The following is a 27,158-nucleotide window of genomic DNA, read 5'->3' as shown; positions in this document are numbered from 1 at the left end:
TCACTACTCCCAGCGCCTCCCAATTGCGCCTCGAGTGTATAAGTTAAGCAGGACGTTATCTGTACCAATGGGCTAAAAGAGGAAGAAAAGCCTTAGAAATAGGGTCAAGATTCAAAGAGCTTACAGTGCCCGGAGTTTGCCAGGGGCATATTTGACATGTTGAAACAGTAAAAATGTTAGGGAAATTTGTTCATGATAAGGGGAGTTTCCTGCTAAACTCCGAAATAGCAGTTACCAGCCATGGAGTACTTAAACTGACCTTATCTCATTAATCTTCACGACAATCCCATGAAGTTCGTACTTTTTGTAATTTTAGTGCCAGAAACTGCAGACTCAGTAAGCAAGTAAAGGCAGCATTTAGAACCCTGGCCCGTTCAAACCAAAGCGTCGAGTCAAACTGCGCCCAGGAAGGACAACGGTTACATGGAGTGGAGATTTGTAAATGAGCAAGTGCAGGAAAGAAAGACAGACACTGTCATTATGCCCAACTTGTAAATTTATAAACATGGATGGAATACAAATATAAGAGGTTAACCATTTTCTAAAAGTGAAGAGTGAATGAGATCCATCAGCAAAATGAAAAATTCCAGTATTTCTTTGACTTGTACAGTGCACCATCTGCTTGAAATCATCCTTCCAGTCTGGGATTAAACACTCATTCCTCCATGCACTTGAATTTTTGAAGGGAGTGTAAGATGTGATACCATTAGGATACAAATGTTAGCAAAAAGAGACAGATGTCACAGTTTGATGACTCCAGTAAGGAGTGCCTAAGGGGAGGCAATTCCTACCAGTCTAGGATTCCTGATGGTCTCTCAAGTTCATATTTAAGCTCTCCAAATCCAGGGTACTCCCCTGGACAATGCTAGTCCTGCACTGCTAACTGCTTGCTCCTTAGTTCCCTTTTTTCGATTTTATGCCAAACACTTATATGTTCACTGGTTTTTATATTGGTGTTTATAGTAATTTTTTGGCACTTAATATATGACCAGTACCTTTTACATTATCTTATTTAATTTTCATGCTACTGTTAACCATTGTACAGACGAGGAAACTAGAGAGGCTAAGTAAAATTTCCAAAGTCACACAGCTAGTAAACAGCAAAGTACATAGGTAAGTCTAATTCCAAAGCCAGTGCTTTGGTAACTAATCTGCTTTAGTCTTCATTGTTTAATGGTTTGATTCCTGTATGTTAACTGTACCCACAGGCTACTACTACTGAATATCCTAGCACCTGGCAATAGTATTACTGAATGAATGAAAAGAATCGTTGAGATTACATTTTCAGATGTGGGAATCCCATTGTGCTTTGCAGTTATGATACCTCAGGGGCCTCTTTGGAACTTCATTCTTAAATTTCCTCAGTTGCCTACATCCCACTTCCTAGGGTGAGACATTACTCCAGAGAGCGTCATTACCTCAAAGATGCCATACTCCTTCATCTGAAACCCTTCCAACATGCTCTCTTTTGCCTGAAATCCTCCCCTCCTTGCTCCTTCGTCTTCCAGTGGTCTCCATCTGTCTAGTCTACCTCTATTCACTCTTTTGCTCAAGCCAAAAACCTAGGAATCAAACTTGATTTTCCCATTACCCACTTTACTCCACTGCTATAATTTAACCAGAAGTGATAGTAAACCTAAGAATACAAGTCCATCAATCAGCAAATTCCAGTTAGCAGGATAAAAAGCATATTCTGGGCACTGAGAAGTGTAAATATAAATCTAGTAATGGGCGTGGAGGTACCTTGACAGGAGGTAAGAATTGGGAGCTCTGACCTGTGGCCTGTCATTGTCAAAACTATCTAAGCCTGTTTCAGGGAGCAGGGTCTCTGACTAGCTCCCCAAAGGTACTGTCTCCTAGTATCCCAGACAGCTCTGGGAGCATTCAGGATCAACTGCAAACTGATAATAGTCAATCACTGAGGATGTAACAGGGAATGAAAAGCTACCAAAGAAAACTTCTCCAGGTTCTGGGATGTCTAATACCAACATCATGATGATGGGAAGCTTGGGAGTCAGACCTTTGAGCCATTAACTTGCTGACTGACCCTAGCAGGTCCTTCAACCTCTCTATACCTCAGTTCCTCTGGAATACAGAGCTAGTTCCCTTGCAGAGTTGTTGTGACAGTTAAGTTGGAATATGAATGCACATACACATACATGTAGGTAGGTGGACAGATGGAAGACAGATAAAATTAGATGTACCTTAACTATTAGATTTTGTCTCTTCCTTCCCCAGTCTTCAAGATTAAAAGAATAAGAACACAAACTCATACTGGACTGATTAAATATTGCAAGCTTAAAGAGACAAGTTAATTCTCCTTGAGGATTATTTTGGTTTCTCATTTTTTAAACGTTTTACTTATTCTGCCTAGCTCTCTGAAACCTCAATCTATTTATGTGCCAACAACATCCCAATCGAAAAACCTTTAAGACCCTAAACATTCAGACTTTGTTCCAGAAGTCTGTGGAGGAGCAAGCTTTGTATCAGTATGGAGAGTGATCCACTCTTGTTGTGAAGCAGGTTTCTGGAAGGAAGTGAGTTGCAGCCAGGAAGGTGACTCCAAGATTTTCAAATGCTTCTGGCTGAGGCCTTTAGATATTTTTGAAACAGATTTTTGAAACAGATCAAACACACCTTTATTCAAGTGGAAGTACAAAAGCACATTCCTAAACCAATTGCATACATGTGATTTTTTACATATTCTGCTATTTAGGGATTAATCTGTTTCATAATTAACAGAAGTGACCACTGGTCTCTGTACATAAGGATACACATTCATAGACAAAGAAAGTAACATGCATTTTCATTTGCTTTTACATTTAAATCAATTCATTTAGTTCTCTACTTTGCCCTGATAAGATCCTATGCTTGCTGATGGCTAAGCGGCAAAATATAGTCGTAGAACTATCCTAGAGGTTAGCCATAAGAGGCTAATAGAATAAGCAATAGATTTTTATATATTTGTTGAGGATCTCTAGTGAATATTGTAACATCTGAATCACAAAGGCCTCACTTGCTGGAATGACAAAAAGAATGTTAAATAACACTTGTCTAATTCACAAAATGTTATGAAGCTTAAGATGGAAACATATAACAAAATATAATAAAATGCTTTGACATCACCTAAAGAATCATGAATTCTTGGCGAAGTGTTAACAGTGACCCTGAACTCTGGACATCCCGACATCTGTGATCAAAAAACCCAAGTTCTTTTATATGGTCTGTGGACTCTGGTATAATACAGAAAACGTGATGATGAATAAACAATTATACACAAAGCTCCCACACTTCAAATACTGTCTTGCATTGATGAGGGAGACTGGGGGGCAAAAATTCAAACAGATAAAGAAGCAAGCGTAGTAATTAAAATTTTACCAGGAACAGACCTGACACTCTCTTGAAATACTCTCTCTAGAGATATTACCTAAGAGCAGCAATATCTTTTTTGAAAAGTTGCATTCCCTTATGAAGTTCTCAGACTTTTTTGTATAGGTTCTTTATATTTTGCTCTATCAAAAGCAGACCTGAGCATTTTGCTGGCCTTCAACAGAAGTATATAAGATAGTTCTAAACTTCACCATGCAGATTAGGCGCTGAATGAATGCAGCTAGACCACCAGGCGTGTTGTTGGCTCCCTGATGTTCTTATCTCTTATTAGAGGGCCGTGGATGCAGACAAGGCAGCTAAGAATGTGGGTGTCATTTGAAAGTATTTATTAGCTGCCTGCCCCAAATACATGGGAGATAGAATCCTTCAAACTCTTGGATGGACAGGACGTGGAAATCCAATTCTTTTTAAAGGAAGATGCTTCAACTTTAGGAAAGAAGACAGCAACATCAAGTAGGGACGGTATACCTGCTGGTGAAAAGCTTAACCCTAGAAAACCATCATCTGAAGGTGCTAAGAGAATGGAGAAATCAACAGGAATCCAAGTGTTGTGGCTGGAAAGGAATAGGAAGTAGGATGCTCAGGAAACAGCAGACCTAAGAGTCTGTTTTGAAAAAATCTTGGGCTGAGGACAGCAGAAAAAGCTAAACGAGCTACTTTCCAGAAGTTAGTATGTTTGTACATTGGTGTATTAACAATATCTTAGAGAAGCTATAACAGGAACCAATTTGAGGAAAAATAAAATTATTTATAGGCCATATTTTTAAAAATAGCTTAAATGAGTTCCATAAATAAAGTTTATATATCTATGTACACCACCTATTAAATAAAAGAATGCCATGAGGAAACAGCACTGCATTCACCAAGTCACTTCTCAGACTATATTCTTCTGCAATGAAAAAGATCAGGGCTATATATTAAATTTTTATATAAAATTTTCACTCCAGTATTTTGATGTGGAGTAAAGCCTGAAATATGGTAAATTTTTCCATTTGCATTAGATTACATTCTAGTCTGGACTTTCTAAGGATAAAAAAAAAAAAACAAAAAAACAAAAAACTTGAACTCTCACTGAAAGATTTGTCATATTTACTACACTCGAATGGCTTCTCCTGGGTATGGAATGATGTTGAATGAGGGGTAGAATATGACTGAATCTTCCCATGTGCATATGTTTATTACATTCATAGGCTTTCTGCATGGAATGAATTTGATGCTGAACAAGGTAGTTTCTTTGAAGGCTATTTCACATTCATTACAGTGGCAGAATTTTATTCCAGTATGAATTCTCCAATGGTGACTAAGGTATGAAAACAGCATGAAGCATTTAGCACATTCAATATATTGGTATGTTTTCTCATTGGTATGGGTTTGCAGACGTTGATGAAGTTTTCCTACATTCATCACATTCAGACAGTTTCTCTCTGGTGTGGATTCTCTGATGAATAAAGGTTGAGCTGTGACTGAAGGCTTCACCACATATATGATTTCTCCCTGGTATGAACTCTCAGATATTGAAGGAGGCCTGAATTTGACTGAAGGTCTTCCCACGTTCATCACATTCATAAGGTTTCTCTTTGGTATGAATTCTTGGATGTTGAACAAGGTGTGCTCTCTGACTGAGGTTCTTTTCCCATGCATCACAATCAAAGGCCTTTTCTCTAGAGAGGACTTCTTGTTGAAGAACAAGATCTGAGCTATGATTGAAACTTTCCTCATAATCATTACACTCATAGGATTTCTCTTTCCCATGAATTTTGTGATGCTGAATAAGGCATGAAGTTTGACTGAAAGCTTTTCCACATTCATTACATTTGTGTGGTTTCTCTCCTGTGTGAATTCTTTGATGCTGAATAAGATGGGAACTCAATCTGAAGTCTTTTCCACATTCGTTACACTTATAGGGCTTTTCTCTGAGATGACTTCCTTGATGTTTAGCAAAGGTCAACCCACAATCATTGTATTCATAGGCTTTCTCTTCACAGTGGACTTTCTGATGTTCAACAAGGTATGAGGTATTATAGAAGTCACTGCCACATATAGTACACTTACAGGGCATCTCTCTGTGAATTTTCTGATGTTGAGTAAGATGTATACTACGACTGAAGACCCTTTCACAATTACTACATTTGTAAGATTTTGCTCTAGTGTGAATCCTCTTATGTGGAGTTATGTCTGAGCTCTGACTACAGGATTTATCAGATGCTTCACAGGATTTATCAGATGGTTCACATTTATAGGGCTTTTCTCTAGTGTGTATTCTTTTATGTCGACTAAGACTTGAACTCTGACTGAAAGATTTTTCACATTCTTTACATTTGTAGGGTTTCTCTCTGGTATGAATTCTCTGATGTCTAGAAAGGGCAGAGCTCTGATGGAAGACTTTCTCACATGTATCACATTTATAGGATTTCTCAGTGGCAGAAATGCTCTCACATTTACTAAGGTGGGAGAGATCCATTAAGCTTTCCTTATATTCACTACTCTGAACATCCTGTATTAGATTTATTTGTTCATGTTTACCAGCAGCTGAATTCTGGTTTACGCCCATATCATACTTATCAATGTCATCAATATTCTGTATTCTAAGAACTCTCTGATCTGTATCAAGGGTAGAGTCCAGACTGAAGCTTTTTTCAGGTTCATTACATTCATTGTTCTCACTGGTGAAGGTTTTCTTGCTGATTGTTATTTGCCTAAACTCTCTCTCCAGGAAGAGAAATTTCCTTAGGATTTCCTGAAGCCTTTCTAATCTGTCCTCAGGTTTAGACATTTCTCTAGTCCCAGGAACTTGGGCAATATCCTTTTTGAGTCTTCCTACTCTCACTTTGTATGAATGTACTTCTTCCAAAATTTCCTGCTTAGGAATCAACAGCTTGTTCTCTTCTCTGGTCTCTCCATCTGATTCAATATATAAATAGAAAATGCAAATGTAATCTGTACCCTATGCTTAGGGGAAAACAAACAAACAACAACAACAAAAAAAAACCCCTCAGAGATGAGAAAACTAATCTAAAATCTACTAAAATGAGAGAAGTTTATTTACTCAGAAGTACTGCTACAGAATCTCAACAGCAGATATAAGGGCATGACTAAGAGCAGTGATGTAGTATCCAAATGGTTCAGGGTATGGTGCAAACAGGGTTTTCAGCAGAGCAAGAAGGTAGTCAATTAAGGTGTTTCAAAGGAGATAGCAGGGAAATAGTTCAAAAAGAATTATAGATAAGCAACTTGAGTAGGGACCGAGTACAACTTGTGGATGACAAGGGATAAAATAAATGCAAAGAAGTCATCAAAACTGAAGGGAAAAGGAAGGAGCTCTCTCCATCTGGTATACAGGCCGAGCTCTTCATTCTGATTGCCAAAGCGGCTACAACTTGGCTCCACAACTGGACTCTTATTTCCTACTAATTCCATCTGATTGATTCTACCTTACTCACCTGAGCAGTCATCTCTTAAGACTTCTCTATTCTTAGTTTCCAGATCAAAGACCTGTAGATCTTGTTCCAGCTGGGAGATCCCATCAGGCTTGGGAAATGGAAATCCTGCTCATAGAGAAGGAAATGGGATGTGGCAATTTATCCCCAGATACTACACCAGCCACGTTTTCTCTTAACTAATGGCTAATGGAGAGAAAGTAAATTCTCAGAAGACAGTAGGGAAGGCCTGGAGAGTGAGAAGGGCAAAGATCCTCTACAAGGATCTCCTATTGGTGCTCCAGAAACGGGTGGATTACAGGGCAAGTTGATGACTTTGGGAGAGGTTTTCATTTAAATAGTACTCAGACAAGGGAATCTGTGCAAGGGTGTTTATGTGTTTTCACAGAAGTGATCATTTTCACTCTTTAGCTGTTGCCTATAGATCAACCTTTGTATTAGACCTGGTCTACAAATATGAGACCTGGTCAAAAGGGAAGTCATCAAAATACAACTCTGCTGGACTGGAAGAAAGTGAATACTCAAGCATCTATTATGTGGTGTGCTAAACTGCAGCAACAGAATCAGTGAAGACTGAATAAATGCTCTAAGAACCAATCTCAATTTGCTTCAGGGCACATGAGGAAACAAAAAAACAACACATTCTTATCCGTTAGGAGCTTACACTCTTGTTTATTCGACAAACACCTATGGGGTGTCTCCTATAAGCAAAGTACCTAGAGACAGATACAAACTAACTATAATGCGGTATAAAGAAGAAAGTGCAATAAAAGTGCACTTCCACATAAAAACGGTCTTTTTCTGGCTTATATAATGAATTGCTAGGATCTAATCTCTTTCAAAGTAAAAGCAAGAAGCAGTCTGATCCTGAGGGGCAGAACTATTATAGTACTAAAGGGGCAGTTTTTTTTTTAATTTTTATTTAAAAAAAATTTTTTTTTTCAACGTTTATTTATTTTTGGGACAGAGAGAGACAGAGCATGAACGGGGGAAGGGCAGAGAGAGAGGGAGACACAGAATCGGAAACAGGCTCCAGGCTCTGAGCCATCAGCCCAGAGCCCGACGCGGGGCTCGAACTCACGGACCGCAAGATCGTGACCTGGCTGAAGTCGGACGCTTAACCGACTGCGCCACCCAGGCGCCTAAAGGGGCAGTTTTTATACATGTTCAGCCCAGAAAGCTTCTTGTGGCACACATACGAGGTGGTCTAGCTCAAGCCCCTCAAATCCAAAAGCCTTCCTCTCCACTTACTGAATATCTACACAATTTGTTATTGTTCTCTTATCCTGACATGTCACTATAAAATGTAGTTTATGGACTTTTATTTAATTGGTTTCAGGAATTATCATCCCTACTTTCTCACTGCTAAACTCTCATTAGCAGTGACAATATATCTTCTATCTTGCATTTCTTTTGACTCATTTACTTAAAAGCTACTTATTGAATGCCAATTTTGTGTCCTAGTGTTAACATGTAACCGGTAACCAGTGTTTCTAAAAGGGCACTGGGCCTGGAAAATATTACAAACCAACAGCTGTCCTCTTGAGATTCCATGTGAGAGCCTATGAGCAGGCAGATGAGAACAGATACAAGAAAGGCTTTACTATGTTTCTGAATTCCTGCTGAGCATTAATAGTCTATTCCCCTTTTGGATGCTTATTTAGTTAAGGTCCTCCATACCAAATGAAATAATTTTTCAAATTAAAAAGTTAGTGTGGCATGAAGCAGCAAATATTTTGCTCAGAATTCTGACAACATAATTTGCAACTTTAACTCAGTATTAACTAAGGTGTTTCTAAGTATTTGATAACTGAAGCAAATTTTGGTTATTTACTCTATACACCTACGTCACCTACACACAACAATGTGGAAAAAAGGGTTTGATTTTATTTATTTAAAAAAAATGTGTTTAATGTTTATTTTTGAGAGAGAGAGAGAGAGTGTGAGCAGGGGAGGGGCAGAGAGAGAGGGAGACACAGAATCCAAACCACAGTCCAGGCTCTGAGCTGTCAGCACAGAGCCCAACACAGGGCTCGAACGCACGAACCTGAGATCATGACCTGAGCCGAAGTCGGATGCTTAACCAACTGAGCCACCCAGGCACCCCTGATTGTTTAACTTTTTTTTAATGTTTATTTATTTTTGAGAGACAGCATGAGCATGAATGGGGGAGGGGTGGGGAAGTGGGCAGAAGATCTGAAGAGGGTTCTGCACTGACAGCAGACAGCCCGATGAAGGGCTTGAACTCACAAACCGTGAGATCACGACCTCAGCCAAAGTCAGATACTTAACTGACTGAGCCACCCAGGGACCCCAGAAGGATTTGATTTTAGACTGTGTCCAATGTAATGCAGTCAGGTATAAAAGAAAATGCCTGCTGGGCAATTAGAAATACAAGACCACAGTTAAGATGAGAGAACAGGGTTTGAAATAGACTTAAAGTCACCTGTATCATCAGTATCATTAAAATATTAAGCTAAGGTTTACTGCTCATTTCGTAGGTGCAAAGTACCACACAAAGAACTTTACAAATTTTCACTAACTTAATACTCATCCTACCTTTACAAAGTAGAAACTATTGTCATACCCATTTCCCAAATAAAAAATGAAGACTGAGAGGTTAAGTAACTTGCCCAAGGTCACAATGACAGGTGAAGCTAGGGCTCAAAGCCAGTCTTATTTCAGAGCCTGGCTTTTACATAATCTACTAGTAAAAAAACAATGACTATGAATGAAACCCTTCCTCCAAAATTCGTACAGAAAGAGAACAGAGGACCAACACGTTGACAATGGAGTAAAGGGTGAAAACAATAAAAATAACAGAGAAAGTTATTAGAATAATACATGGAGAGCCAAAATCCAACAGATTTGGAGTCATGGATGTTCCAATTAAAAGGAAACTAAAAAGATCACTTAATGTCAAAGAAATAAAACTCTCCTTATAATAAAAATCCTAACTCCTTGGCAACAGTATGAGCAATACTCAATTTGAGGAAATTCCCCTATCAAGAAATAATTCAAACACACTCCTGAAATTTGTTTGTATTTAAAAATCTGGTCTATGGGGCACCTGGATGGCTCAGTCGGTTAAGCATCTGACTTCGGCTCAGATCATGATCTCACGGTTTATGAGTTCGAGCCCGCGTGGGGCTCTGTGCTGACTGCTCAGAGCCTGGAGCCTGCTTCGGATTCTGCATCTCCTCTCTCTGGCCCTCCTCTGCTCATGCTCTGTCTCTCTCTGTCTCTCAATAATAAATAAACGTTAAATAAAAAAATATATAAAAATCTGGTCTATATCTCATATCACTTGCAGTCCTTTCCAAAAAAGCATTTAAGTAACTATTAGCCAGGTACTTACACACGTAATTTAATCTAATTTAATCCCTGGCACAAACCCAGAAAGGCATACGTTATTTTTCATGTTTTATAGATGAAGATAATCATTATCAGTTTAAATAATTTGTTCAATATATCACAGTTGGGAAGATAAACCCAAGTCTGATTTCACAATTTACATTCTTTCCAAATCTACCATTTTAAATTTTTTTTTTTTCAACATTTATTTATTTTTGGGACAGAGAGACAGAGCATGAACGGGGGAGGGGCAAAGAGAGAGGGAGACACAGAATCGGAAACAGGCTCCAGGCTCTGAGCCATCAGCCCAGAGCCCGACGCGGGGCTCGAACTCACGGACCGCGAGATCGTGACCTGGCTGAAGTCGGACGCTTAACCGACTGCGCCACCCAGACGCCCCCAAATCTACCATTTTAAAGGTCACAGGAAGCATGAAGGCAGGTTTTCTTGTCATTGATCTGAATGCCTTTTTCCTAAATTTTAAAGTCAAAATTCTAGGGGCGCCTGGGTGGCGCAGTCGGTTAAGCGTCCAACTTTAGCCAGGTCACGATCTCGCGGTCCGTGAGTTCAAGCCCCGTGTCGGGCTCTGGGCTGATGGCTCAGAGCCTGGAGCCTGTTTCCGATTCTGTGTCTCCCCCTCTCTCTGCCCCTCCCCTGCTCATGCTCTGTCTCTCTCTGTCCCAAAAATAAATAAACGTTGAAAAAAAAAATTAAAAAAAAAAATAAAGTCAAAACTCTATGCTTTCAAAAATATGCATTTACTTTAAATTTTTCCTACCTAAAATTATTTTATTAAAGCCTTTTGATTAATTCTATTTAAACCTTTACAGTTCTCCAATTAGATTTATTTTTAACTTAATTTGGTCTTTAAAAATAACATTTAACTGAATTCAGTACTACACTATATGTTAACTAACTTGAATTTAAACAGAACCTTGGATAAATAAATAACATTTAAAATTTACCTCATTATTTGGTTTGTTGCCTGAACCAGTTATGCTAAGATTTTTGCCACATGGAAGCTTTATGCCTTTCTTCTTGGTCCTTAATAAATACACAAATAAAATCTCTCCTTAGCAGTATTGTTCTTGCATAGATACTTATTTTAGTGGAATGCACCCCTAACACAGTTTTCTTTTGAATGCATGCTCTTTCTGTTCCCAAACTGTACAGCCTTATGCACTTCTGTCCAATTTTTCATGGCTACTTCTAATTGTCATCAGAGTATTAGAGCCATAAGAATATAAAAAACACTATAGGGGTGCCTGGGTGGCTCAGGCAGTTACGCTCCAACTCTTGATTTCGGCTCAGGTCAAGATCTCACAGTTCGTGAGTTCGAGCCCTGCATCGGGCTCTGCACTATCAGTGCAGAACCTGCTTGGGATTCTCTCTCTCCCTCTCTTTGCCCCTCCCCAGCTCAGGCTCTCTCTCTCTCTCTACCTCTCAATATAAATAAACATTAAACATACACACACACACACACACACACACACACACACACACACAAGCACTCTATATACGGTTGGACTAACTGTTCTAAGGGGTAAAATAGTGAAAAAGAGCCTAAGTGTCAGAGTCAGATCCGAGTCCTAAGCCTAGCTGTGACCTTGAGTGGATCACTTGACTTTTCTGAGCCTCAGTTTCCTCACGTATAAAATAGAATAATAGGGGCGCCTGGGTGGCGCAGTCGGTTAAGCGTCCGACTTCAGCCAGGTCACGATCTCGCGGTCCGTGAGTTCGAGCCCCGCGTCGGGCTCTGGGCTGATGGCTCAGAGCCTGGAGCCTGTTTCCGATTCTGTGTCTCCCTCTCTCTCTGCCCTTCCCCCGTTCATGCTCTGTCTCTCTCTGTCCCAAAAATAAATAAATAAACATTGAAAAAAAATAAAATAAAATAGAATAATAACTACTTTACAGGGTTATGGTGAATTAAATGAGATATGTACAGTACCTCGTTAACACATTGACTCCTCAATAAATAGTAAATAGACTGGCAGTAAAAGACATTCTATAGAAAATCATTTTTGTCCTCATGACATCAACTTCAAAAAGTAAAAGGTATGTGTCAAACACTTCCTGATTTATCAACTTATCAACAACCAGAATTTTGATAAGCATGTTTCCAATGATGTTATCTAAAAAGGCACCTGCCCACACTGCCTCTGTGTGAAATGGAATCCAGACCACTTTCCTGGTCTCCTGAACTAAGTCACAAATGACTCCCCTTTGGTGACCCTCAAGCCAGTAATCCACTCGTTGTCAATAGAATATGCTTCTTTTTAAATTTGGTAATGAAAAGTCTGATTTTTTACTTACTTTTTTATAGCTCAACTGTTCACACTTTGTATATTTACTACTTTATAGTAGAAGCACTTATCCAAAAGGAACAAAGTTTTGATGTCTGCTGCAAATACAACTCTGAGCTACTGCCATGGGAAAAAGAACTTGATAGTGGGGTTGCTAAGTCAGGGACTGAATTATAATGTCCTTATTCTACAACACCAAACATTAAGCTAATTAAGTGTAAAATCTTAAACTTCAGGTGAAGTTTGCCGAGCCCACAAAAATGAAAAGCATCTCCTAATTTTTGTAAAAAATAATTACTGGGGCACCTGGGTGGCTCAATCAGTTAAGTGGCCGACTTCAGCTCGGGTCATGATCTCATGGTTCGTGGGTTCAAACCTCGCGTCAGGCTCTGTGCTGACAGCTCGGAGCCTGGAGCCTGCTTCAGATTCTGTGTCTCCCTGTCTCTCTGTTCCTCCCCTGCTTGCACTGTCTCTCTCTCAAAAAAAAGATTTAAAAAAATTTTTAAAAATCACTAAAAAGATGCTGCTGACTTGGTCACCAAAGCAAGTTGAATAGGAGGGCTTCTTGTGTGCATTTGTACCCATTAGGTGTGAGTGTGCATGCACGTCCTGTATATGTGCAGAGATGACAGAGAAAAAAATTCAGCCCAACAGCATGTTGTGCTATTAGGCTGATTAAAGTGCTAAGAAGTTTTTTTTTTTTACTCCAAAAAGTAGACAGGTTAACTGTTGGAAATTATGTAATTATTAGATAAAATTAACAGTAGTTTACAATTACATATCACTTTACAGTTTACAAAATTGTTAAATATACATTCAGTTTAATACCCTGAAATAAGGAAATTCAATTCTTTTGCCCCCCCATCTCCCATCCGTGAAGGACAGAGCTAAGGAAAACTTGATCCGGAAAAGTCATATAAATGCATCAATCCGTATAGCACCACAAAGAGTAAAGGAGACAAAGGCAGGGCCTTGGAAGGGGCCACAGGGACGTAAAGGAGAAGACTAGAGTGTTAAATATGAGGAAAGGCCAGGGGTTGCAGGAAAATTAGGCAACAGAAATGGCAGGGTCACGTTCACTCAGAAAAGAACAGTGCACAGCATATGTCCCACATTCTAAAATAACATGAAAAGATCATAACTGAAAAGCTGGAGTTGAACTTTGTGGTTTCACAGAACACAAATAGATGACCACCAACCGTGGCTTATGAATGAACTCATAACTCAGGTTCAAAATGCATCTGGCTGCAACGGAGGGCCTCCTCGGCCCTTCAGAAATTTAACAAAGGTCATCTGAGGAGCTGCAATTTTACATAGTGATGGCATCCTGAGAGCATCGATCAAGTGTTAATATCTTACAATCGTGGAAAAGGAGTTTCCGAGCGGGGCCGAGCAATATCGATGGGAAGCCGATACCTGGGCCATCTCTTGGAGATTCCTGCTGAAAGAACTGCAAGTGTTTCTCCAGAGAAAGCACTTGCCTGGGTATGACTCAGGGCCGGGCAGGAATTCACACTATGAATCCGGGTGGTAGGAAGGCGGAGAAGTATGCCTACAAAGATCAAAGAGCCAGGAATGGGAAACACACTAAAAACCTTCCAGTGGGCAGACTGCCTCCCCACAGATAACAAGACTTCTTTAATCCTGAGTGTAATCAAGGAGACAAAGGAACACCCTGGATGGCACCAGCATAGGCAAAGCCAAAAAAAGGGGGGGGGGGGGGGGAGAAGGAAAGAGAGAGAGAGAGAGAGAGAGAGAGAGAAAAGAAGAGTGTGATTAAATATATTCATACATTTAAAAAAAAAAAAAAAAGCAGCAGAGACAGGCAAAAAAGGAGGAAAGGGGGGATGTTCAAATCAAGTGGGCTGCCAATAGCCCTACAGGTTGCCTAAGCCCAGCAGCCTACTGTACCATCCAAATGACCCAGGAGAGACTCAGTTTAAAGCTGATACTTCTGCCCAGGGTGAGGTTACTTAGAACTACCATCTGGATGACTCACTGAAATAGACTCACAGTGAGTCAGGTCTTTAAATGAAATCTCTCCAACTCTGCCTGCTTAGAGGTGAATTTAGGGATGTTAAGAGGTGAGGGATTATTCAACAAGGATTTTAGCCTATCTTAAAAAAAAGCATTTCTTTTTCCAAAGAAAATGGAAAGCTTTCAGATACAGAAACAATGAATTACCAAGAAAGAAAGTGGTTGTGGATTGGGAGGCTCTAGGGTCCCTCTCATAAAAAAAGAAAAGATAGGGAAGTCAAGAACTTAAGCCAAGCACAAGCAAGTTTCCCTTTTCTAACAGGGAACAGATGTCCCACAAAAGCAGCAATCATTAATTACAAATAAGGAGTAAAACGTCTCATCTTGAAACCCCCAAAGAAAACCCACTCCCAGAGGAGATGACCTTGAAGATGGAGGATTCAGAGGTTCTAAGACCTGGAATCTGAGCCACACTCTACGTTCTCAGAGACCTCACACCTCCTCAGAAACCAAGGAAGTAAAGAAATCCTAAAAGGTAAACTGAATAATAAGAAAGTCCTTACCCACTGAGACCACGTTCCCATAATTCTCTAACATCACTTCTCTGTAGAGATTCCTCTGAACAGGGTCCAGGCATCCCCATTCCTCTCGAGTAAGGTGCACAGCCACATCCTCGAATGTCACAAACTCCTGAAATAATACAGCCTGGCTGCGCTGGGGAATGAGGCCACTAGAGCATCATGGCCAGAAAATGAAGGAGATGACACAAAGAGGGTGTCCACTGTGTAGCAAAGCTGGGGAGGAGGGAGAAGAGACTAGAATCTAGGGAATAAGCTCCATAACCTTTAATATCTAATAAACGCCCATCACAGCACCAGGGATAGAGAAGGAACAGTGTTTACTGGTGGTGGTGGGGAGATGGGAAAGTGGTTTGTGTGAAGTCCAGGTCTCTGAAGAGGATCAATTTCCAAATTGGGGTCTGCTATTGAAAAAAAAAATCCAGGCAGGGTTTACGGATGGGTTGAGGGAAGGGCCACACTCAATCAGTAGCAACAGTCCCTGAGGAAAAGCAGAGGGTTCCTCAGCTCACCTGGTACCTGGCTGGCAGGAGCGTGGCTGCCTGGTCTCCTGGGCTTCCCTCATGGGGAAGAGCAGGCACCTGGGGAACAGGTGGAGCTGAGGGAGGAGAAAGGAGCCAAGAGTGAGAGCAGCCCTTCCCCAGGGCTCCCTGACAGAAGAGGGAGTCAGTGGGACCCTTCTGTACATCAACATTCTAGTAACACCAATCAACATTTATCCGGTACTGAGTGCGTCTACTCTGCTCCTTCTCAGCACTGGAATGCCCTCCTTACCCACATTTAGACCTGATACAGGATTTTCTTAAGAAATCTGGTATCTCACTTTATTCTCATGACGGGACATTCCTCTAACAGAAGGGTAAGCACTATACCTGTTTTGCAGATGGGCAAAGCAAAGCATAAAGACTTGCAGTGACTTGTCCAGGGCAGTGGTTATTTAGTCAGCTTCTGACGCTCTCCCAGACCCTGTTCCGTAAATTTCGTTAAGCCTTTATGTGGACTGGCACTGTCTCTACGACCAGCATGTAAGGCTCCCAAGAATAAAGAATGGTCACCTGTTTCCTCACCATCCTTTCCACAACACCCTACACACCGTGGCACTCGCAGTGTGAGCTGCTGACACGTAAGTTATTTCAGGCACTGCAGTTGGCCACAGGTAATCTCAGAGAAGGTTCTTACAAAACAAAAAAAGGTACCAGACATATCAACCTATCTATACGATGTTACACGAAGATGTTACTGTAGGGTCAATATGTGATATGTGTACACGCATTGTGCTCAACCAAGGAATTAAATGGTTGGGTTTTTTTTTTGGCCAGAATCAGATTAGTCACAGACACTGCAGCTGCAACAGAATGGCAGGTGGCAAAGCTCGCAAAGTCATCAAGGAAGGAAGAAACTAAGTGAAAGGAACAGGGGGAGAGATGGGCCCTAAACCTAAGAGGAAGTAAAAGCGAGGAGGCGAGGACTGTGAGATGCAGTAAAAGCAGCGTTTTCCTAGAAATGAATCTGGGATAAAGTAAAGGTTGTACGAATGAAAAATAGCTAAAGCAGAGTGAATGCCACCACTCTGCCTGTTAAAGAAAGAAAGGCTGTCCTTCATATAAGAGCCCAAGACCAGGACTGAACTGAGTCACATCTGTCCTTCCCTTCCAGACACCCTGGGGGCCATCTTCTTCTCGAAGTTCTTGGCCTCCTAAGTACCAGGCCCGGGAGCCCCACTGCAACTCCCATTCGATTGGACTGAAGGGCTCTCTCTGCCTTACCCCCGTTGAGTTCCTGCTCCATGTCGGTGTCCTGCGCGAACTGAGGCTCTGGGGACAGACCCTCAGACTGGCTCCCCAAAGACTGAAACTGGACAACTGCTGATCCTGCTGCTTCCTGGGCCGGTATTTCCTCCATCCCTGTTCTGGAGGACAACGATCATCACTGCCGGGTGAGAGTGGGAAAAATTATTGTAACGAGTTAAGACGGCCCATTATTTTACAGCCTCCGGACTGAGCAAAGTATCTGACGCGCTGTAGATACTCCACAAAAACAGCTACAAATGACTTACCCACCTAAACAAAACAACAGAAAGAAAAAAATGGAAAAATTTCCGTTTCAAATAGCTATGAACCAAACCATATGGTCCAAGTATGGTTTATTTAAACTCTCCACCAATTCAGAATTTGTGATATTTCAAGAAAAACACAAACAAACAAACAAGAAAGTACAACTTCATAAGAGTTCTGTGGAAAGTTTAAAATATTTGAAATACGCAAACTTCTTTCAAGGCTCAAGTTTGTACCTAGAAAAGTATGCCAGTGATGATTATTTATTATTTTTTCAGCAGACCCCTGAGAAATTATTTGGTAAACGCTCGGTCAGCGCACTTTGAATTACTAAACGGGCTTGACTAATAACAAAATTCCACTCGGGGGGGTCAGACCCTTCGCCAACAGACTAGGTGGGCAGGCCGCTTCCCACTGGCCCGACAGTAACCCTGGTTAGAGCTGCGGTTTTCAAACAGGTTTGGCCGGCGTCCTTCAAAGCCAAGGACGCGACAGGCTTCCGTCCCGCTTCCACAACCCTCAGAAAGGGCCCTCGCGCCCAGTCCTCAGAAGGCCCCGCCCGGCGCTGCCCTCCTCTCGCTTCCCTGTCAGGAGAAGACGCGATCCCAAAAGGGCGAGGGCGGGCCACAGAAACCCAGCTCACACCAGGGCAGAGTCACCGGGTCCTGGCGGCGGGGCCATCGGTTCGCTGGGCGTCAGGGCGAACCCTGACTGAAGGAAAACAGGCCCTCGCCCGCCCGCCCTGGAGCGCTCTGGGGACGGGAACCGCCGTCGACCGAGTTCCCGGGCGCTTCCTCCTCCTCCCCGGGAGCCTAACCTAGCCGCGACCCCAGGACTGCTACCGGGAACTCACCCGAAAGGAGGGGCAGGCCGAGCGGCCGTCCCGTCGCGGACACCCTCGCTCTAGGGGCAGCCCTGGGCTTTCCGGGGTCGCTCTAGACCGCTTGGAGGCCGGCGCTTCTCAGTGGCACTTCCGGAGGCGGAGTCCCGTGGCCGTGGGCGGAAGGTGGGCCCCGGATGAGGGCCCCTTGGGTGAGGGCCCCGGATGAGAGTCCCGGATGTGGAGTAAGTACCAGGGAGGTGCGAGTGCGGGGCTCTTCGTTTTACTTCTCTGGCCCTGACCTTCGTCCGTGCTGACCCCGCCGGCAACCTCTGTAGCCATTGTACCAGTAATGACCAGGACAGCCGCGGGTTTGGGAAAGCGTCCTCGCGGGGTAGTGGCCCGCTCACGTCGTACGTGTTCCGGGAGTGGAGGGGCAGACGTAATGGTCCCGCTTCTGTAAGTCAGCAGGTGGGGAACTAGTACAGGGGTACGAAATACACTGATTAAAGCGAGAATGGAAGGCTCTTGGGTGGGTGGTATGAGGACCACAGAAAACCGTGGGATCGGAGTCCATTAATGTTTTGGGCCGAGGGACAGGGCATTGAGCAAGTTGGGAGTTTCTTAGAGAAATTGAGACTGGAAGAGAGCTGCGTTCCTGGGGGCGGGGAGAGAGACTGGACTATGCAGAAACTGGGGTAAGTAAAGCGCGGGGCCCACGGACAGGCAGGCCAGGCGCTAGAACAGAAGTACCGAGGGCATTGTGACCTTCTGGATCCTTACAGAATGTGATGTCTTATGGTGGAACTGGATCTGCTAGGGACTGGCGAGGCTCTTAGTTTTCTTCTTTTTTAAAAATATTTATTTAGAGAGAAAGGGAGAGAGAATTGCAAGCAGGCTTCACGTGGTCAGAACTCATCATCTCACGGCTCCATCTCATGAATCCTGAGATCATGACCTGAGCTGAAAGCAGGAGTCTGATACTTAACCGATTGAGCTACCCAGGTGCCCCTGGCAAGGCTCTTAAAGAATAAAAAAGGGGATTCGCAAGGGCCTTTGGATATTACTTCTTTCAGATTACAAATCAAGTTATTATCCTTTAGTGATATTTGACATTTCAAATTAAATATAAGAAAATCCACACACAAAAAAGTGTGGCATCGTATATGCTTTTTCAAATTACATCAGTCTCTGGGATGTTCTGATCTGCTTACCCTTTCTTTCCTGAGTGTCATTGACCTAATGCAGCTTTCTACTGTGACACAATCTCTCTAGTCTATGGTATCCGGTGCAAGGGAGTCAGCATCACAGAAGATGCACTGCTTAGTCAATTGCTTGCTGTACAGCAAGTTAGAAACTTCTTGCGTTGAACAGAAATATACTCCCTAGTGATACCTGTTGTTCCTGTTGAGGTCCCTGGGAAAATAGATGACACATTATTTCTCCTTTTCATTAACATCTCTTCTAATATTCTAGGATAGCTCTAAGTTTGGAGTTCTTTCCTGAGTTGCCATTTCCCCACAAGTTGTACCTTATTAGCAAATTATGGCAGTGGTGCATTTGTGTCTTGAGTTTTAGCTGACTCAGGCAGTTTGCTCCAGTAAGAGGACAATAAGAGGCACTCTCTTAGAAGTCCATTTCTCTCCAGTAGACATCAATCCCTAACAAAGAGTGGTAAGACTATTATTTTGCAGGGTGCCTGGGTGACTCAGTCAGTTAAGCGTCCAACTCTTGGTTTGGGCTAAGGTCATGATCTCAAAATGTGTGAGTTCGAGCCTCATGTCAGGCTCTACACTGACAGTACAGAGCCTGCTTGGGATTCTCTCCCTCTCTGCCCCTTCCCTGCTCATGCTCTCTCTCAAACTTAAAAAAAAAAAAATTTTTTAAGACTATTATTTTGCTTTTGAGCAAAATTTTCTTTCAGCAGTTCTTCAGATGACAGAGGTGGCAACAGTTAACCAACTTACAAAATTTGTAATTTTTATCTTACACTATGTTACTTTTTTGTTAATGTTTATTTTTTTTGAAAGAGAGAGAGAGACAGAGCATGAGTGGGGGAGGGTCAGAGGGAGAGGGAAACACAGAATCCAAAGCAGGCTTCAGTCTCCGAGCTGTCAGCACAGAGCCTGATGTGGGGTTCGAACCCACGGACTATGAGATCATGACCTGGGCCGAAGTCAGACACTTAACCAAATAAGCCACCCAGGCGCCCCTATTACTAGGGTTCCCAAGGGTCGAGCACTTCATTAATTTTTCCCATATGTCCACCATTACAGTAGGCATGAATAGATACAAAAGAAGTAAAATATTACAGTAGAACTGATACATGTTCTAAATATAGGTTTGTCTTCTCTGACTGCTTTGTCTCCATAGGCACCATCATCTGAGGGTTTGTAGAATGCCTTCTCCATTAGACCTACCTTAAATCAAGGAATCCGGTTTATAGTCAAGGAGGTCTGACAATGAACTTGTAATCACAGAATTCATGGTTCTTACTCATCACCCAGAAGCAGCTAGCCTGATAGCACTATGGAATGGCATGTTGAAGACACAGCTAAGTTACACCTTGGAAAATTGGGGAGCTGTCCTCCAGGATACAGTATATGCAATGATATGCATTGAATCAATAACATATATGGTGTTGTGTCTCCAATAGAAAGACTACTTGGGTATAGAAACCAACAGGTTGGAACAGGAGTGGCCCCTATTACTATAATATTCAGTAACTCACTGGTGGAATTTGTGCTTCCTATCTTCAAACCTAGAGTCTTCTGGGTTATGGTTCTGATTCTCAGGAAGAACATTTCTAGAAGATATATTAAATGTTCCAGTGAACTGGAAGCCAGGCGACCTTGTCTTCTTTGTGCCAGTAGATCAGTAGGCAACGAATGGAGTAATTATAAAGGTCCCACAGTCCCTGCCACACACACTACATAAATACAAAAACATACCCAGCTGTCTGCATTCAATAACCTATCTTCCTGAACCTTGTAAGTACTTTAGTGTAGGAATGGGGCTTGGGGGCAAAGGGGAAAGGGCAGGGTTTAGACAAAGAAGAAAAACAATGTATAACCATGTAATGGCTCTTAGAGACAACTTGGAACACTGGAAGGAGATTTGAGGAAGTATGTAGAAGTTCTAGGACCAAGAGGTCTTTAAGGAGGACCATAGTTTAGTGAGCCAGTCAGTGATGAAGGAGCAAAGATTTACTCGAGTGGTTTATTGAAGAGTCATGGGGAAGTAGAAAGAAAACAGTGACAATATCAGCAAGATCAAAGAGAATGGGATATTTAGGGCTTGGAAGGTTACTCAGAGTATCACCTAGTCATTGGTACCCTCTGTAGCATGTGGCTATTCCTTTTGTGGGTCTTCCGTTGTGCTCAGACTTGTCTTGGAATTTAGAGTGTGTCAGTCTTTCAAGGTCTCAGTTATGGTTTTATAAAAGGTGAGGTATCTTGACCTACTCTTAAAGTAATGGTAAAAGCCATAATTCTTGTGATAACATTTTGACAGCAAAATTCGACTTACTGGGGATGCCTGGGTGACTTCAGGTGGTTAAGCATCTGGACTCGATTTCGGCTTAGGTCATGATCTCATGGTTGGTGAGTTCCAGCCCCGTGTTTGGCTCAGCACTGGTAGTGCAGAGTCTGCTTGGAATTCTCTCTGTCTTCCTCTCTGACCCTCCCCTGCTCGCACGTGTGCACTTTCTCTGTCTTTCAAAATAAATAAACATTTTAAAATTTTAATTTAAAAAATTCGATGAACTGTAGCAATTCCATTATTACGCCGAAAACTCCCTGGTAATTTTAGCCAAGCTCAGAATCTTAACTGTCTAGTACTGGAAAGAATGTCTGTTGCCCATAGATGAAATTTTTGAAACTACTACCCATTCAAATGACAGTAGGTAATCACGGTCTCCAGAGAAGCAACGACTTTGGTTTTGTGAAACCATTCATTCTTGACTTCACTTTGATATTTCTCTCTACATTTTTGTTTCAGTTCTTCTGACACACAAAATCACTAAGTAGTCGTATGGTTTAATAACTAGAATTCTTAGGATTATTGCCATCAGTAAGAAAAAGGAGAAACAGAAGTATCTGAGAAGAATGGTAGCAAAGGAAACTTAAGCCCCCTTCACCAGGCTGGGAAAAGCTGAGCTAAGGGGAGAGATCCCCAAAGCCGGACAAGGCCGTCGAGTGGGGAACAAGGCCACAGTCCTCCCGCGTTCCTAGAGAGGACCCCTCTTCTGAAAGACAAGTGTTGACGCACTTCCGGCTCCTGTGGGACTCACAGATGTGCGCGCAATCAAGGTTGTGATGAGCAGAGGGTGTGGGTCCAAGTGCGCCGCCCTTTGCCACCTCCCCCCCAAGAGTCACCTCCCTTTTCTGCCCCAGCACCCCCAGACGTCTCCGGGGTTCACGGTGAGACGTGGGTCCGGCCAGGGTGGACGGGTGGGGACAGAGGTAGATGTGTACAGCTGTGTTCCGCGGCTCCTCGCGCCATCACCGCCCCCGGACGGGGTGGAGGGTCCACGTCCCTGCCCTGTGTTCCGGCCTCGTCCGTAGGGAGCGCCGTCTCTCTCTGCAGAGACAGCTCTGGATCCAAGTGGAAAGGGCACGCGTGTTGTTTTCTGGGCCAGGTTGAGATGCCTCTGGGACCGGGAAGAGGCAGTCCGCTGAGGGCTCTTCCTGGGCCTTCTTTCCTCGGTTTTCACCCCAGGGGATAGTGGAAGACAGGATCCGAGGCCAATTTCTCTGTTTCCCCAGTTGTCCGTATTTGCATTCCTTCTGGTGAGGGCTTCCCCACCCCCACCCTCATTCCTAGAGATCCTGAATGTAAAATGAGGAAGACTCTCGAAGCTATCAAGCTCCGCGGGTTTTTACCAATTTGTTAAGCTTCGTGAATGTGTGCAGATCACTTGCTCACCTCCAAGCCCACCACCGTTAACGGTGGTAGTGTTTGAAACCTAGTGAGTAAAGTGATTTGGATGCAGTAGGAAAGATTACACACACCTCACTCTTTTCCCTTGCAGTTTCTGAGCTTTATTAATTTTTTTATAGTGTATTTATTTTGAGAGAGACGGAGACAGCACCAGTGGGGGAGGGCACAGAGGAGGGGAGGGCAGAGAGGAGGAGCAAGAATCCCAAGCAGGCTCTGCACTGACAATGCCCACGCACTGACAGCGCAGAGCCCAAATGTGGGTCCCGACCTGAGTGGAAACCAAGAGTCGGACACTGAACTGAGTCACCCAGGCTCCCCTGAACTTTATGAATTTTAAATGTATGATTTTAGACATCAGGCGGATTTTTCAGTTGTGGCAGGTAATTGTGCTTGACTTGAAGTGGTGAGTAATGAAGGGGGTCGTGAGGATGCAGTGGAAAATGTCTTGGCTACTAGAAGGCCATTTCCAGTGCTGTGTATGACACTGATTAGGATGATTTTGAATAAAACCCCACCAAGTGGGGTTCATTCATTTTTTGCTACGTAAAATTAACTAAATTATCTCAAAGGGCCCTTCCAACTTGTAAATTCATTGATAAATGAATTTAACTGAAAAATCCAGCTGGGCCAAACCTAATGCCCCATCTCCATTTCCCACACTGCCACCAGAAAGATACTTACATTATTGAGAGAAGGTGTCAGAGGACCAAAGGAAACACTTAGAGATCAGTGTTGAAGAGATCCTATGCAGTCAACCCAAGTTGTGGAGAATACATGGAAAGCAGATCAATGAAACCTTACTGTTTGCTGGGGGATATATAAGTAACTTACCCATAGACACATAATTTATTTATGTACCTTAAGGTTGTACTGTTATAATATTCCTCCCATTCTTACTCAGATGTTTTACAAATAACTTCACAGTCTCTTAATTTATAAATGGCATGCCCTTCCAAGTGTTGAAATACCAGGCCTAAAATGAATTTGTTGAACTTTCTACAAATGAACACAAAATTGACATTGTATTCAAACATATATTTTAAATGTCTATGGGTTGCAAGGAACTACATAAAGTGACTGAAGGGCAATGATGACAGCAAAAGACAAGTCTACTCTTGAGGGGCAGTCTAGGTGAGATAAGGCATGAAAGCATTACAAAGTAAATTTCAGGGTAAAAGCTATCAAAAAATTACATCTATCAAACTAGAAATGGAGACAATTCAGTGAGTCTAAAGTCGAAAGAGGACTAGGTGCTGGGATCATTCAAGAAATGTAAAATAAAACCCAGTCTTTCTGTTGTTCTGCCCAGAATATGAGCACTACCACTCCATGCAGGTCTGTTCAAGGGAGGAGTGACTCTGTTCCTGACCTCAGCCCTCTATCTTTGAGTTTCACTTCTTGGAGTTTCACTTCATTTTGATTCATACTTCCACCAGGAGGGAACATGGCTAGGAACGTGTGCTTTCCCCCGTCCCTGCTTTTAGAACTTTGACCCAGATGGCAAAGACCAAGATGCCTTTTCCCTCATCTTTAAATGGCAGAGACAGATGGAATTTTCAGATCTATCACTAAAAATGGAGAGAAATGAGGAAAGAAAATTTAATAGTTGGAAGGTGAAGATAAGAACAGCAACGCAAGTGCTAACAATGTAAGTGCTATGAGATGGGGCTATCAGGAAAGGCTAAATGGGCTTCAGTATTTTTAAAATATAAATACATGTTTTAATTTTTTTTCCCTCCGTGCCCCAGTGGGTAATCCTGTCCACCATACTTGGATGGTCACTTTAAGAGTGACCAGATTGCTTTTTTTTTTTTTTTTAATGTTTTTTAATGATTATTTTTGAGAGAGACAGAGCACAAATGGGGGAGGGGCAGAGAGAGAGGGAGGCACAGAATCCAAAACAGACTCCAGGCTCTGAGCTGTCAGCACAGAGCCCAAAATGGGGCTCAAACCCACGAACCATGAAATCATGACCTGAGCCAAAGTCGGACGCTTAACTGACTGAGCCACCCAGTCGCCCCCAGATAGCTTTTTTTATAGTGACTAGGTGGCAGTGTGGCAGCGCGGGACCCTGGGCTTCAGACTTGGGTTTGAGTAGTGAATCTGTTTCGCTATGTTGTTAGCACATTAATCTTTCTCAGCTTCTTAAAATAGGGGTACTGGTATCTTTCATAAGGTTCCCGTGGGTATTAAATGGGCTGTATACATAAAATAATGTGATATACTGAATCTGCCTACACACAGCTAACATGAATGGCTGTTATCCGGCATCTACTGTGGCATGCCATTGGATTTAGTGAATTGTCCTCATGCTACTTGGATGAGATGTTAGCAGCATGGCAATACAATGTTACTTTTTCATACTGCTATTTTAAATTCTTTCTGCTCAGCAGGATAGCAAAAACTGGCCTCATAAAACATCTAGGACCTTATTTGGATCAAGTGAGACAGTTCTTTGAACCTGAACAATGACTGCTGAATCAAGGGATACCGCAGATTTGTCTCCACAGGCCACCCAGGAGGTGGAAGGCATAGTGATAGTGAAAGTGGAGGCGGAAGATGAAGATGAGGAAGGCCATTTTCAAAGGGGAAGAAATAGCATAGAATTATCCCCACAATTTATTAGTCGGTCCACAACCATGAATGAGAGAGCCTTATTATCATCATATTTGGTTGCCTATCGAGTGGCAAAAGAGAAAATGGCTCACACGGCTGCTGAAAAAATTATTCTTCCAGCATGTATGGATATGGTACGTACAATTTTTGATGATAAATCAGCTGATAAATTAAGAACTATACCCCTTAGTGATAATACAATATCTCGTCGAATCTGTACAATTGCAAACCATTTAGAGGCAATGCTTATTACACGGCTGCAGTCTGGTATAGATTTTGCAATCCAACTGGACGAGAGCATGGATATTGCAAATTGCCCAACACTCTTGATTTATGTCAGGTATGTGTGGCAAGATGACTTTATAGAGGACCTGTTGTGTTGTTTAAGTTTAAATTCACTTATAACGGGATTAGATTTATTTACCGAATTAGAAAAGTGCATTGTTGGTCAATATAAATTGAACTGGAAAAATTGTAAAGGAATTTCAAGTGATGGAGCAGCAAATATGACTGGGAAACACAGCAGGGTTATTGAAAAATTGTTAGAAGTAACACATAACAAGGCTCTTTGGAATCATTGTTTTATTCATCAAGAAGCTTTGGTGTCCAAAGGAATTCCACCAGGTCTAATGGATGTATTGAAAAACGCAGTGAAAATTGTTAATTTTATTAAAGGAAGCTCCTTAAACAGCCGACTTCTCGAAATATTTTGTTCAGAGATTGGAGTTAACCATACCCACTTACTGTTTCATACAGAAGTCTGTTGGCTGTCTCAAGGAAAAGTATTGAGCAGAGTATATGAACTCAGGAATGAGATTTACATTTTTCTCATTGAAAAGCAATCTCATTTGGCAAATATTCTTGAAGATGACCTATGGGTAACAAAATTGGCATATTTGAGTGATATTTTTGGCATTCTTAATGAATTACATTTTAAAGTACCGGGGAAGAACAATGATATATTTCAGTATCTTGAATGTATTCTAGGATTCCAAAAGACATTATTGTTGTGGCAAGCAAGACTTAAAAGCAATCGCCCTAGCTACTATATGTTCCCAACGCTGTTGCAGCATATTGAAGAGAACGTTATTAATGAAGACTGCTTAAAAGAAATAAAATCAGAGATATTGATGCATCTCACTTCTTTGTCTCAAACCTTTCATCATTACTTCCCAGAAGAGAAATTTGAATCAATAAAGGAAAATATTTGGATGAAAGATCCCTTTGTATTTCAAACCCCAGAATCAATCATTGAGTTAAACTTGGTGCCCGAAGAAGAGAATGAATTATTCCAGCTCAGTTCATCCTTCACACTGAGGAATTATTATAAGACATTAAGTCTATCAGCATTCTGGATTAAAATTAAAGATGAATTTCCACTGCTAAGTAGAAAGAGCATATTGCTGCTATTACCATTCACAACTACCTATTTGTGTGAACTAGGATTTTCCATCTTGACACGATTAAAAACAAAGAAAAGAAATAGGCTCAACAGTGCACCTGACATGCGTGTGGCCCTATCCTCATGTGTTCCTGACTGGAATGAACTTATGAACAGGCAAGCACACCCATCGCATTAAGTGTGATGAGATGCACTTAATGAAAAGTGCTATGAAATGTGGTTTTTGTACTTTTTAAGGGTTTCTTTGGTAGATGGTATTTATTAATAAAATTATATTTGGAATTTA

At 42.0% G+C, this 27,158-nt stretch overlaps 3 protein-coding genes across 12 annotated transcripts in view; 1 reads left to right on the top strand and 2 right to left on the bottom strand.

Annotated features, from left to right (window-relative positions):
- Positions 1–16,914, bottom strand: part of TMEM225B (transmembrane protein 225B) — a 46,617-nt gene extending 29,703 nt beyond the window's left edge. Inside the window, exon 1 of the mRNA XM_043561262.1 lies at positions 16,806–16,914. The gene's annotated coding sequence lies outside the window, so the exon portion shown is untranslated. The remainder of the gene's footprint in view (positions 1–16,805) is intronic.
- Positions 479–18,067, bottom strand: ZNF655 (zinc finger protein 655). 5 transcript variants are annotated; one of them, XM_043561239.1, is made up of 5 exons: positions 17,947–18,065; positions 16,806–16,968; positions 15,552–15,637; positions 15,025–15,151; positions 13,207–14,036 (listed from the first exon to the last, which is right to left on the bottom strand). In XM_043561239.1, the coding sequence occupies exons 2-5, from the start codon at positions 16,939–16,941 to the stop codon at positions 13,840–13,842; spliced, it is 546 nt and encodes a 181-aa protein (XP_043417174.1). In that variant the 5' UTR covers positions 16,942–16,968; positions 17,947–18,065; the 3' UTR covers positions 13,207–13,839. The 5 variants fall into 5 exon arrangements, with proteins under 5 accessions (XP_043417171.1, XP_043417172.1, XP_043417173.1 ...); XM_043561236.1 differs by lacking the exons at positions 13,207–14,036; positions 15,025–15,151; positions 15,552–15,637 and adding exons at positions 479–6,291; positions 6,831–6,935 and having other exon boundaries at positions 17,947–18,067; XM_043561237.1 differs by lacking the exons at positions 13,207–14,036; positions 15,025–15,151; positions 15,552–15,637 and adding exons at positions 479–6,291; positions 6,831–6,935 and having other exon boundaries at positions 16,806–16,971; positions 17,947–18,044.
- Positions 18,064–27,158, top strand: FAM200A (family with sequence similarity 200 member A). Of its 6 annotated transcripts, XM_043561224.1 has the most exons (3): positions 21,573–22,334; positions 24,339–24,502; positions 25,248–27,158. In XM_043561224.1, the coding sequence occupies exon 3, from the start codon at positions 25,323–25,325 to the stop codon at positions 27,048–27,050; it is 1,728 nt and encodes a 575-aa protein (XP_043417159.1). In that variant the 5' UTR covers positions 21,573–22,334; positions 24,339–24,502; positions 25,248–25,322; the 3' UTR covers positions 27,051–27,158. The 6 variants fall into 6 exon arrangements, with proteins under 6 accessions (XP_043417165.1, XP_043417164.1, XP_043417162.1 ...); XM_043561230.1 differs by lacking the exons at positions 21,573–22,334; positions 24,339–24,502 and adding an exon at positions 18,064–18,158; XM_043561229.1 differs by lacking the exons at positions 21,573–22,334; positions 24,339–24,502 and adding an exon at positions 18,093–18,158 and having other exon boundaries at positions 25,245–27,158.

The sequence above is a fragment of the Prionailurus bengalensis genome, chromosome E3, assembly GCF_016509475.1.
Source record: "Prionailurus bengalensis isolate Pbe53 chromosome E3, Fcat_Pben_1.1_paternal_pri, whole genome shotgun sequence".
Classification (NCBI taxonomy): domain Eukaryota; kingdom Metazoa; phylum Chordata; class Mammalia; order Carnivora; family Felidae; genus Prionailurus; species Prionailurus bengalensis.
This window is presented reverse-complemented; position numbering and strand designations above follow the sequence as displayed.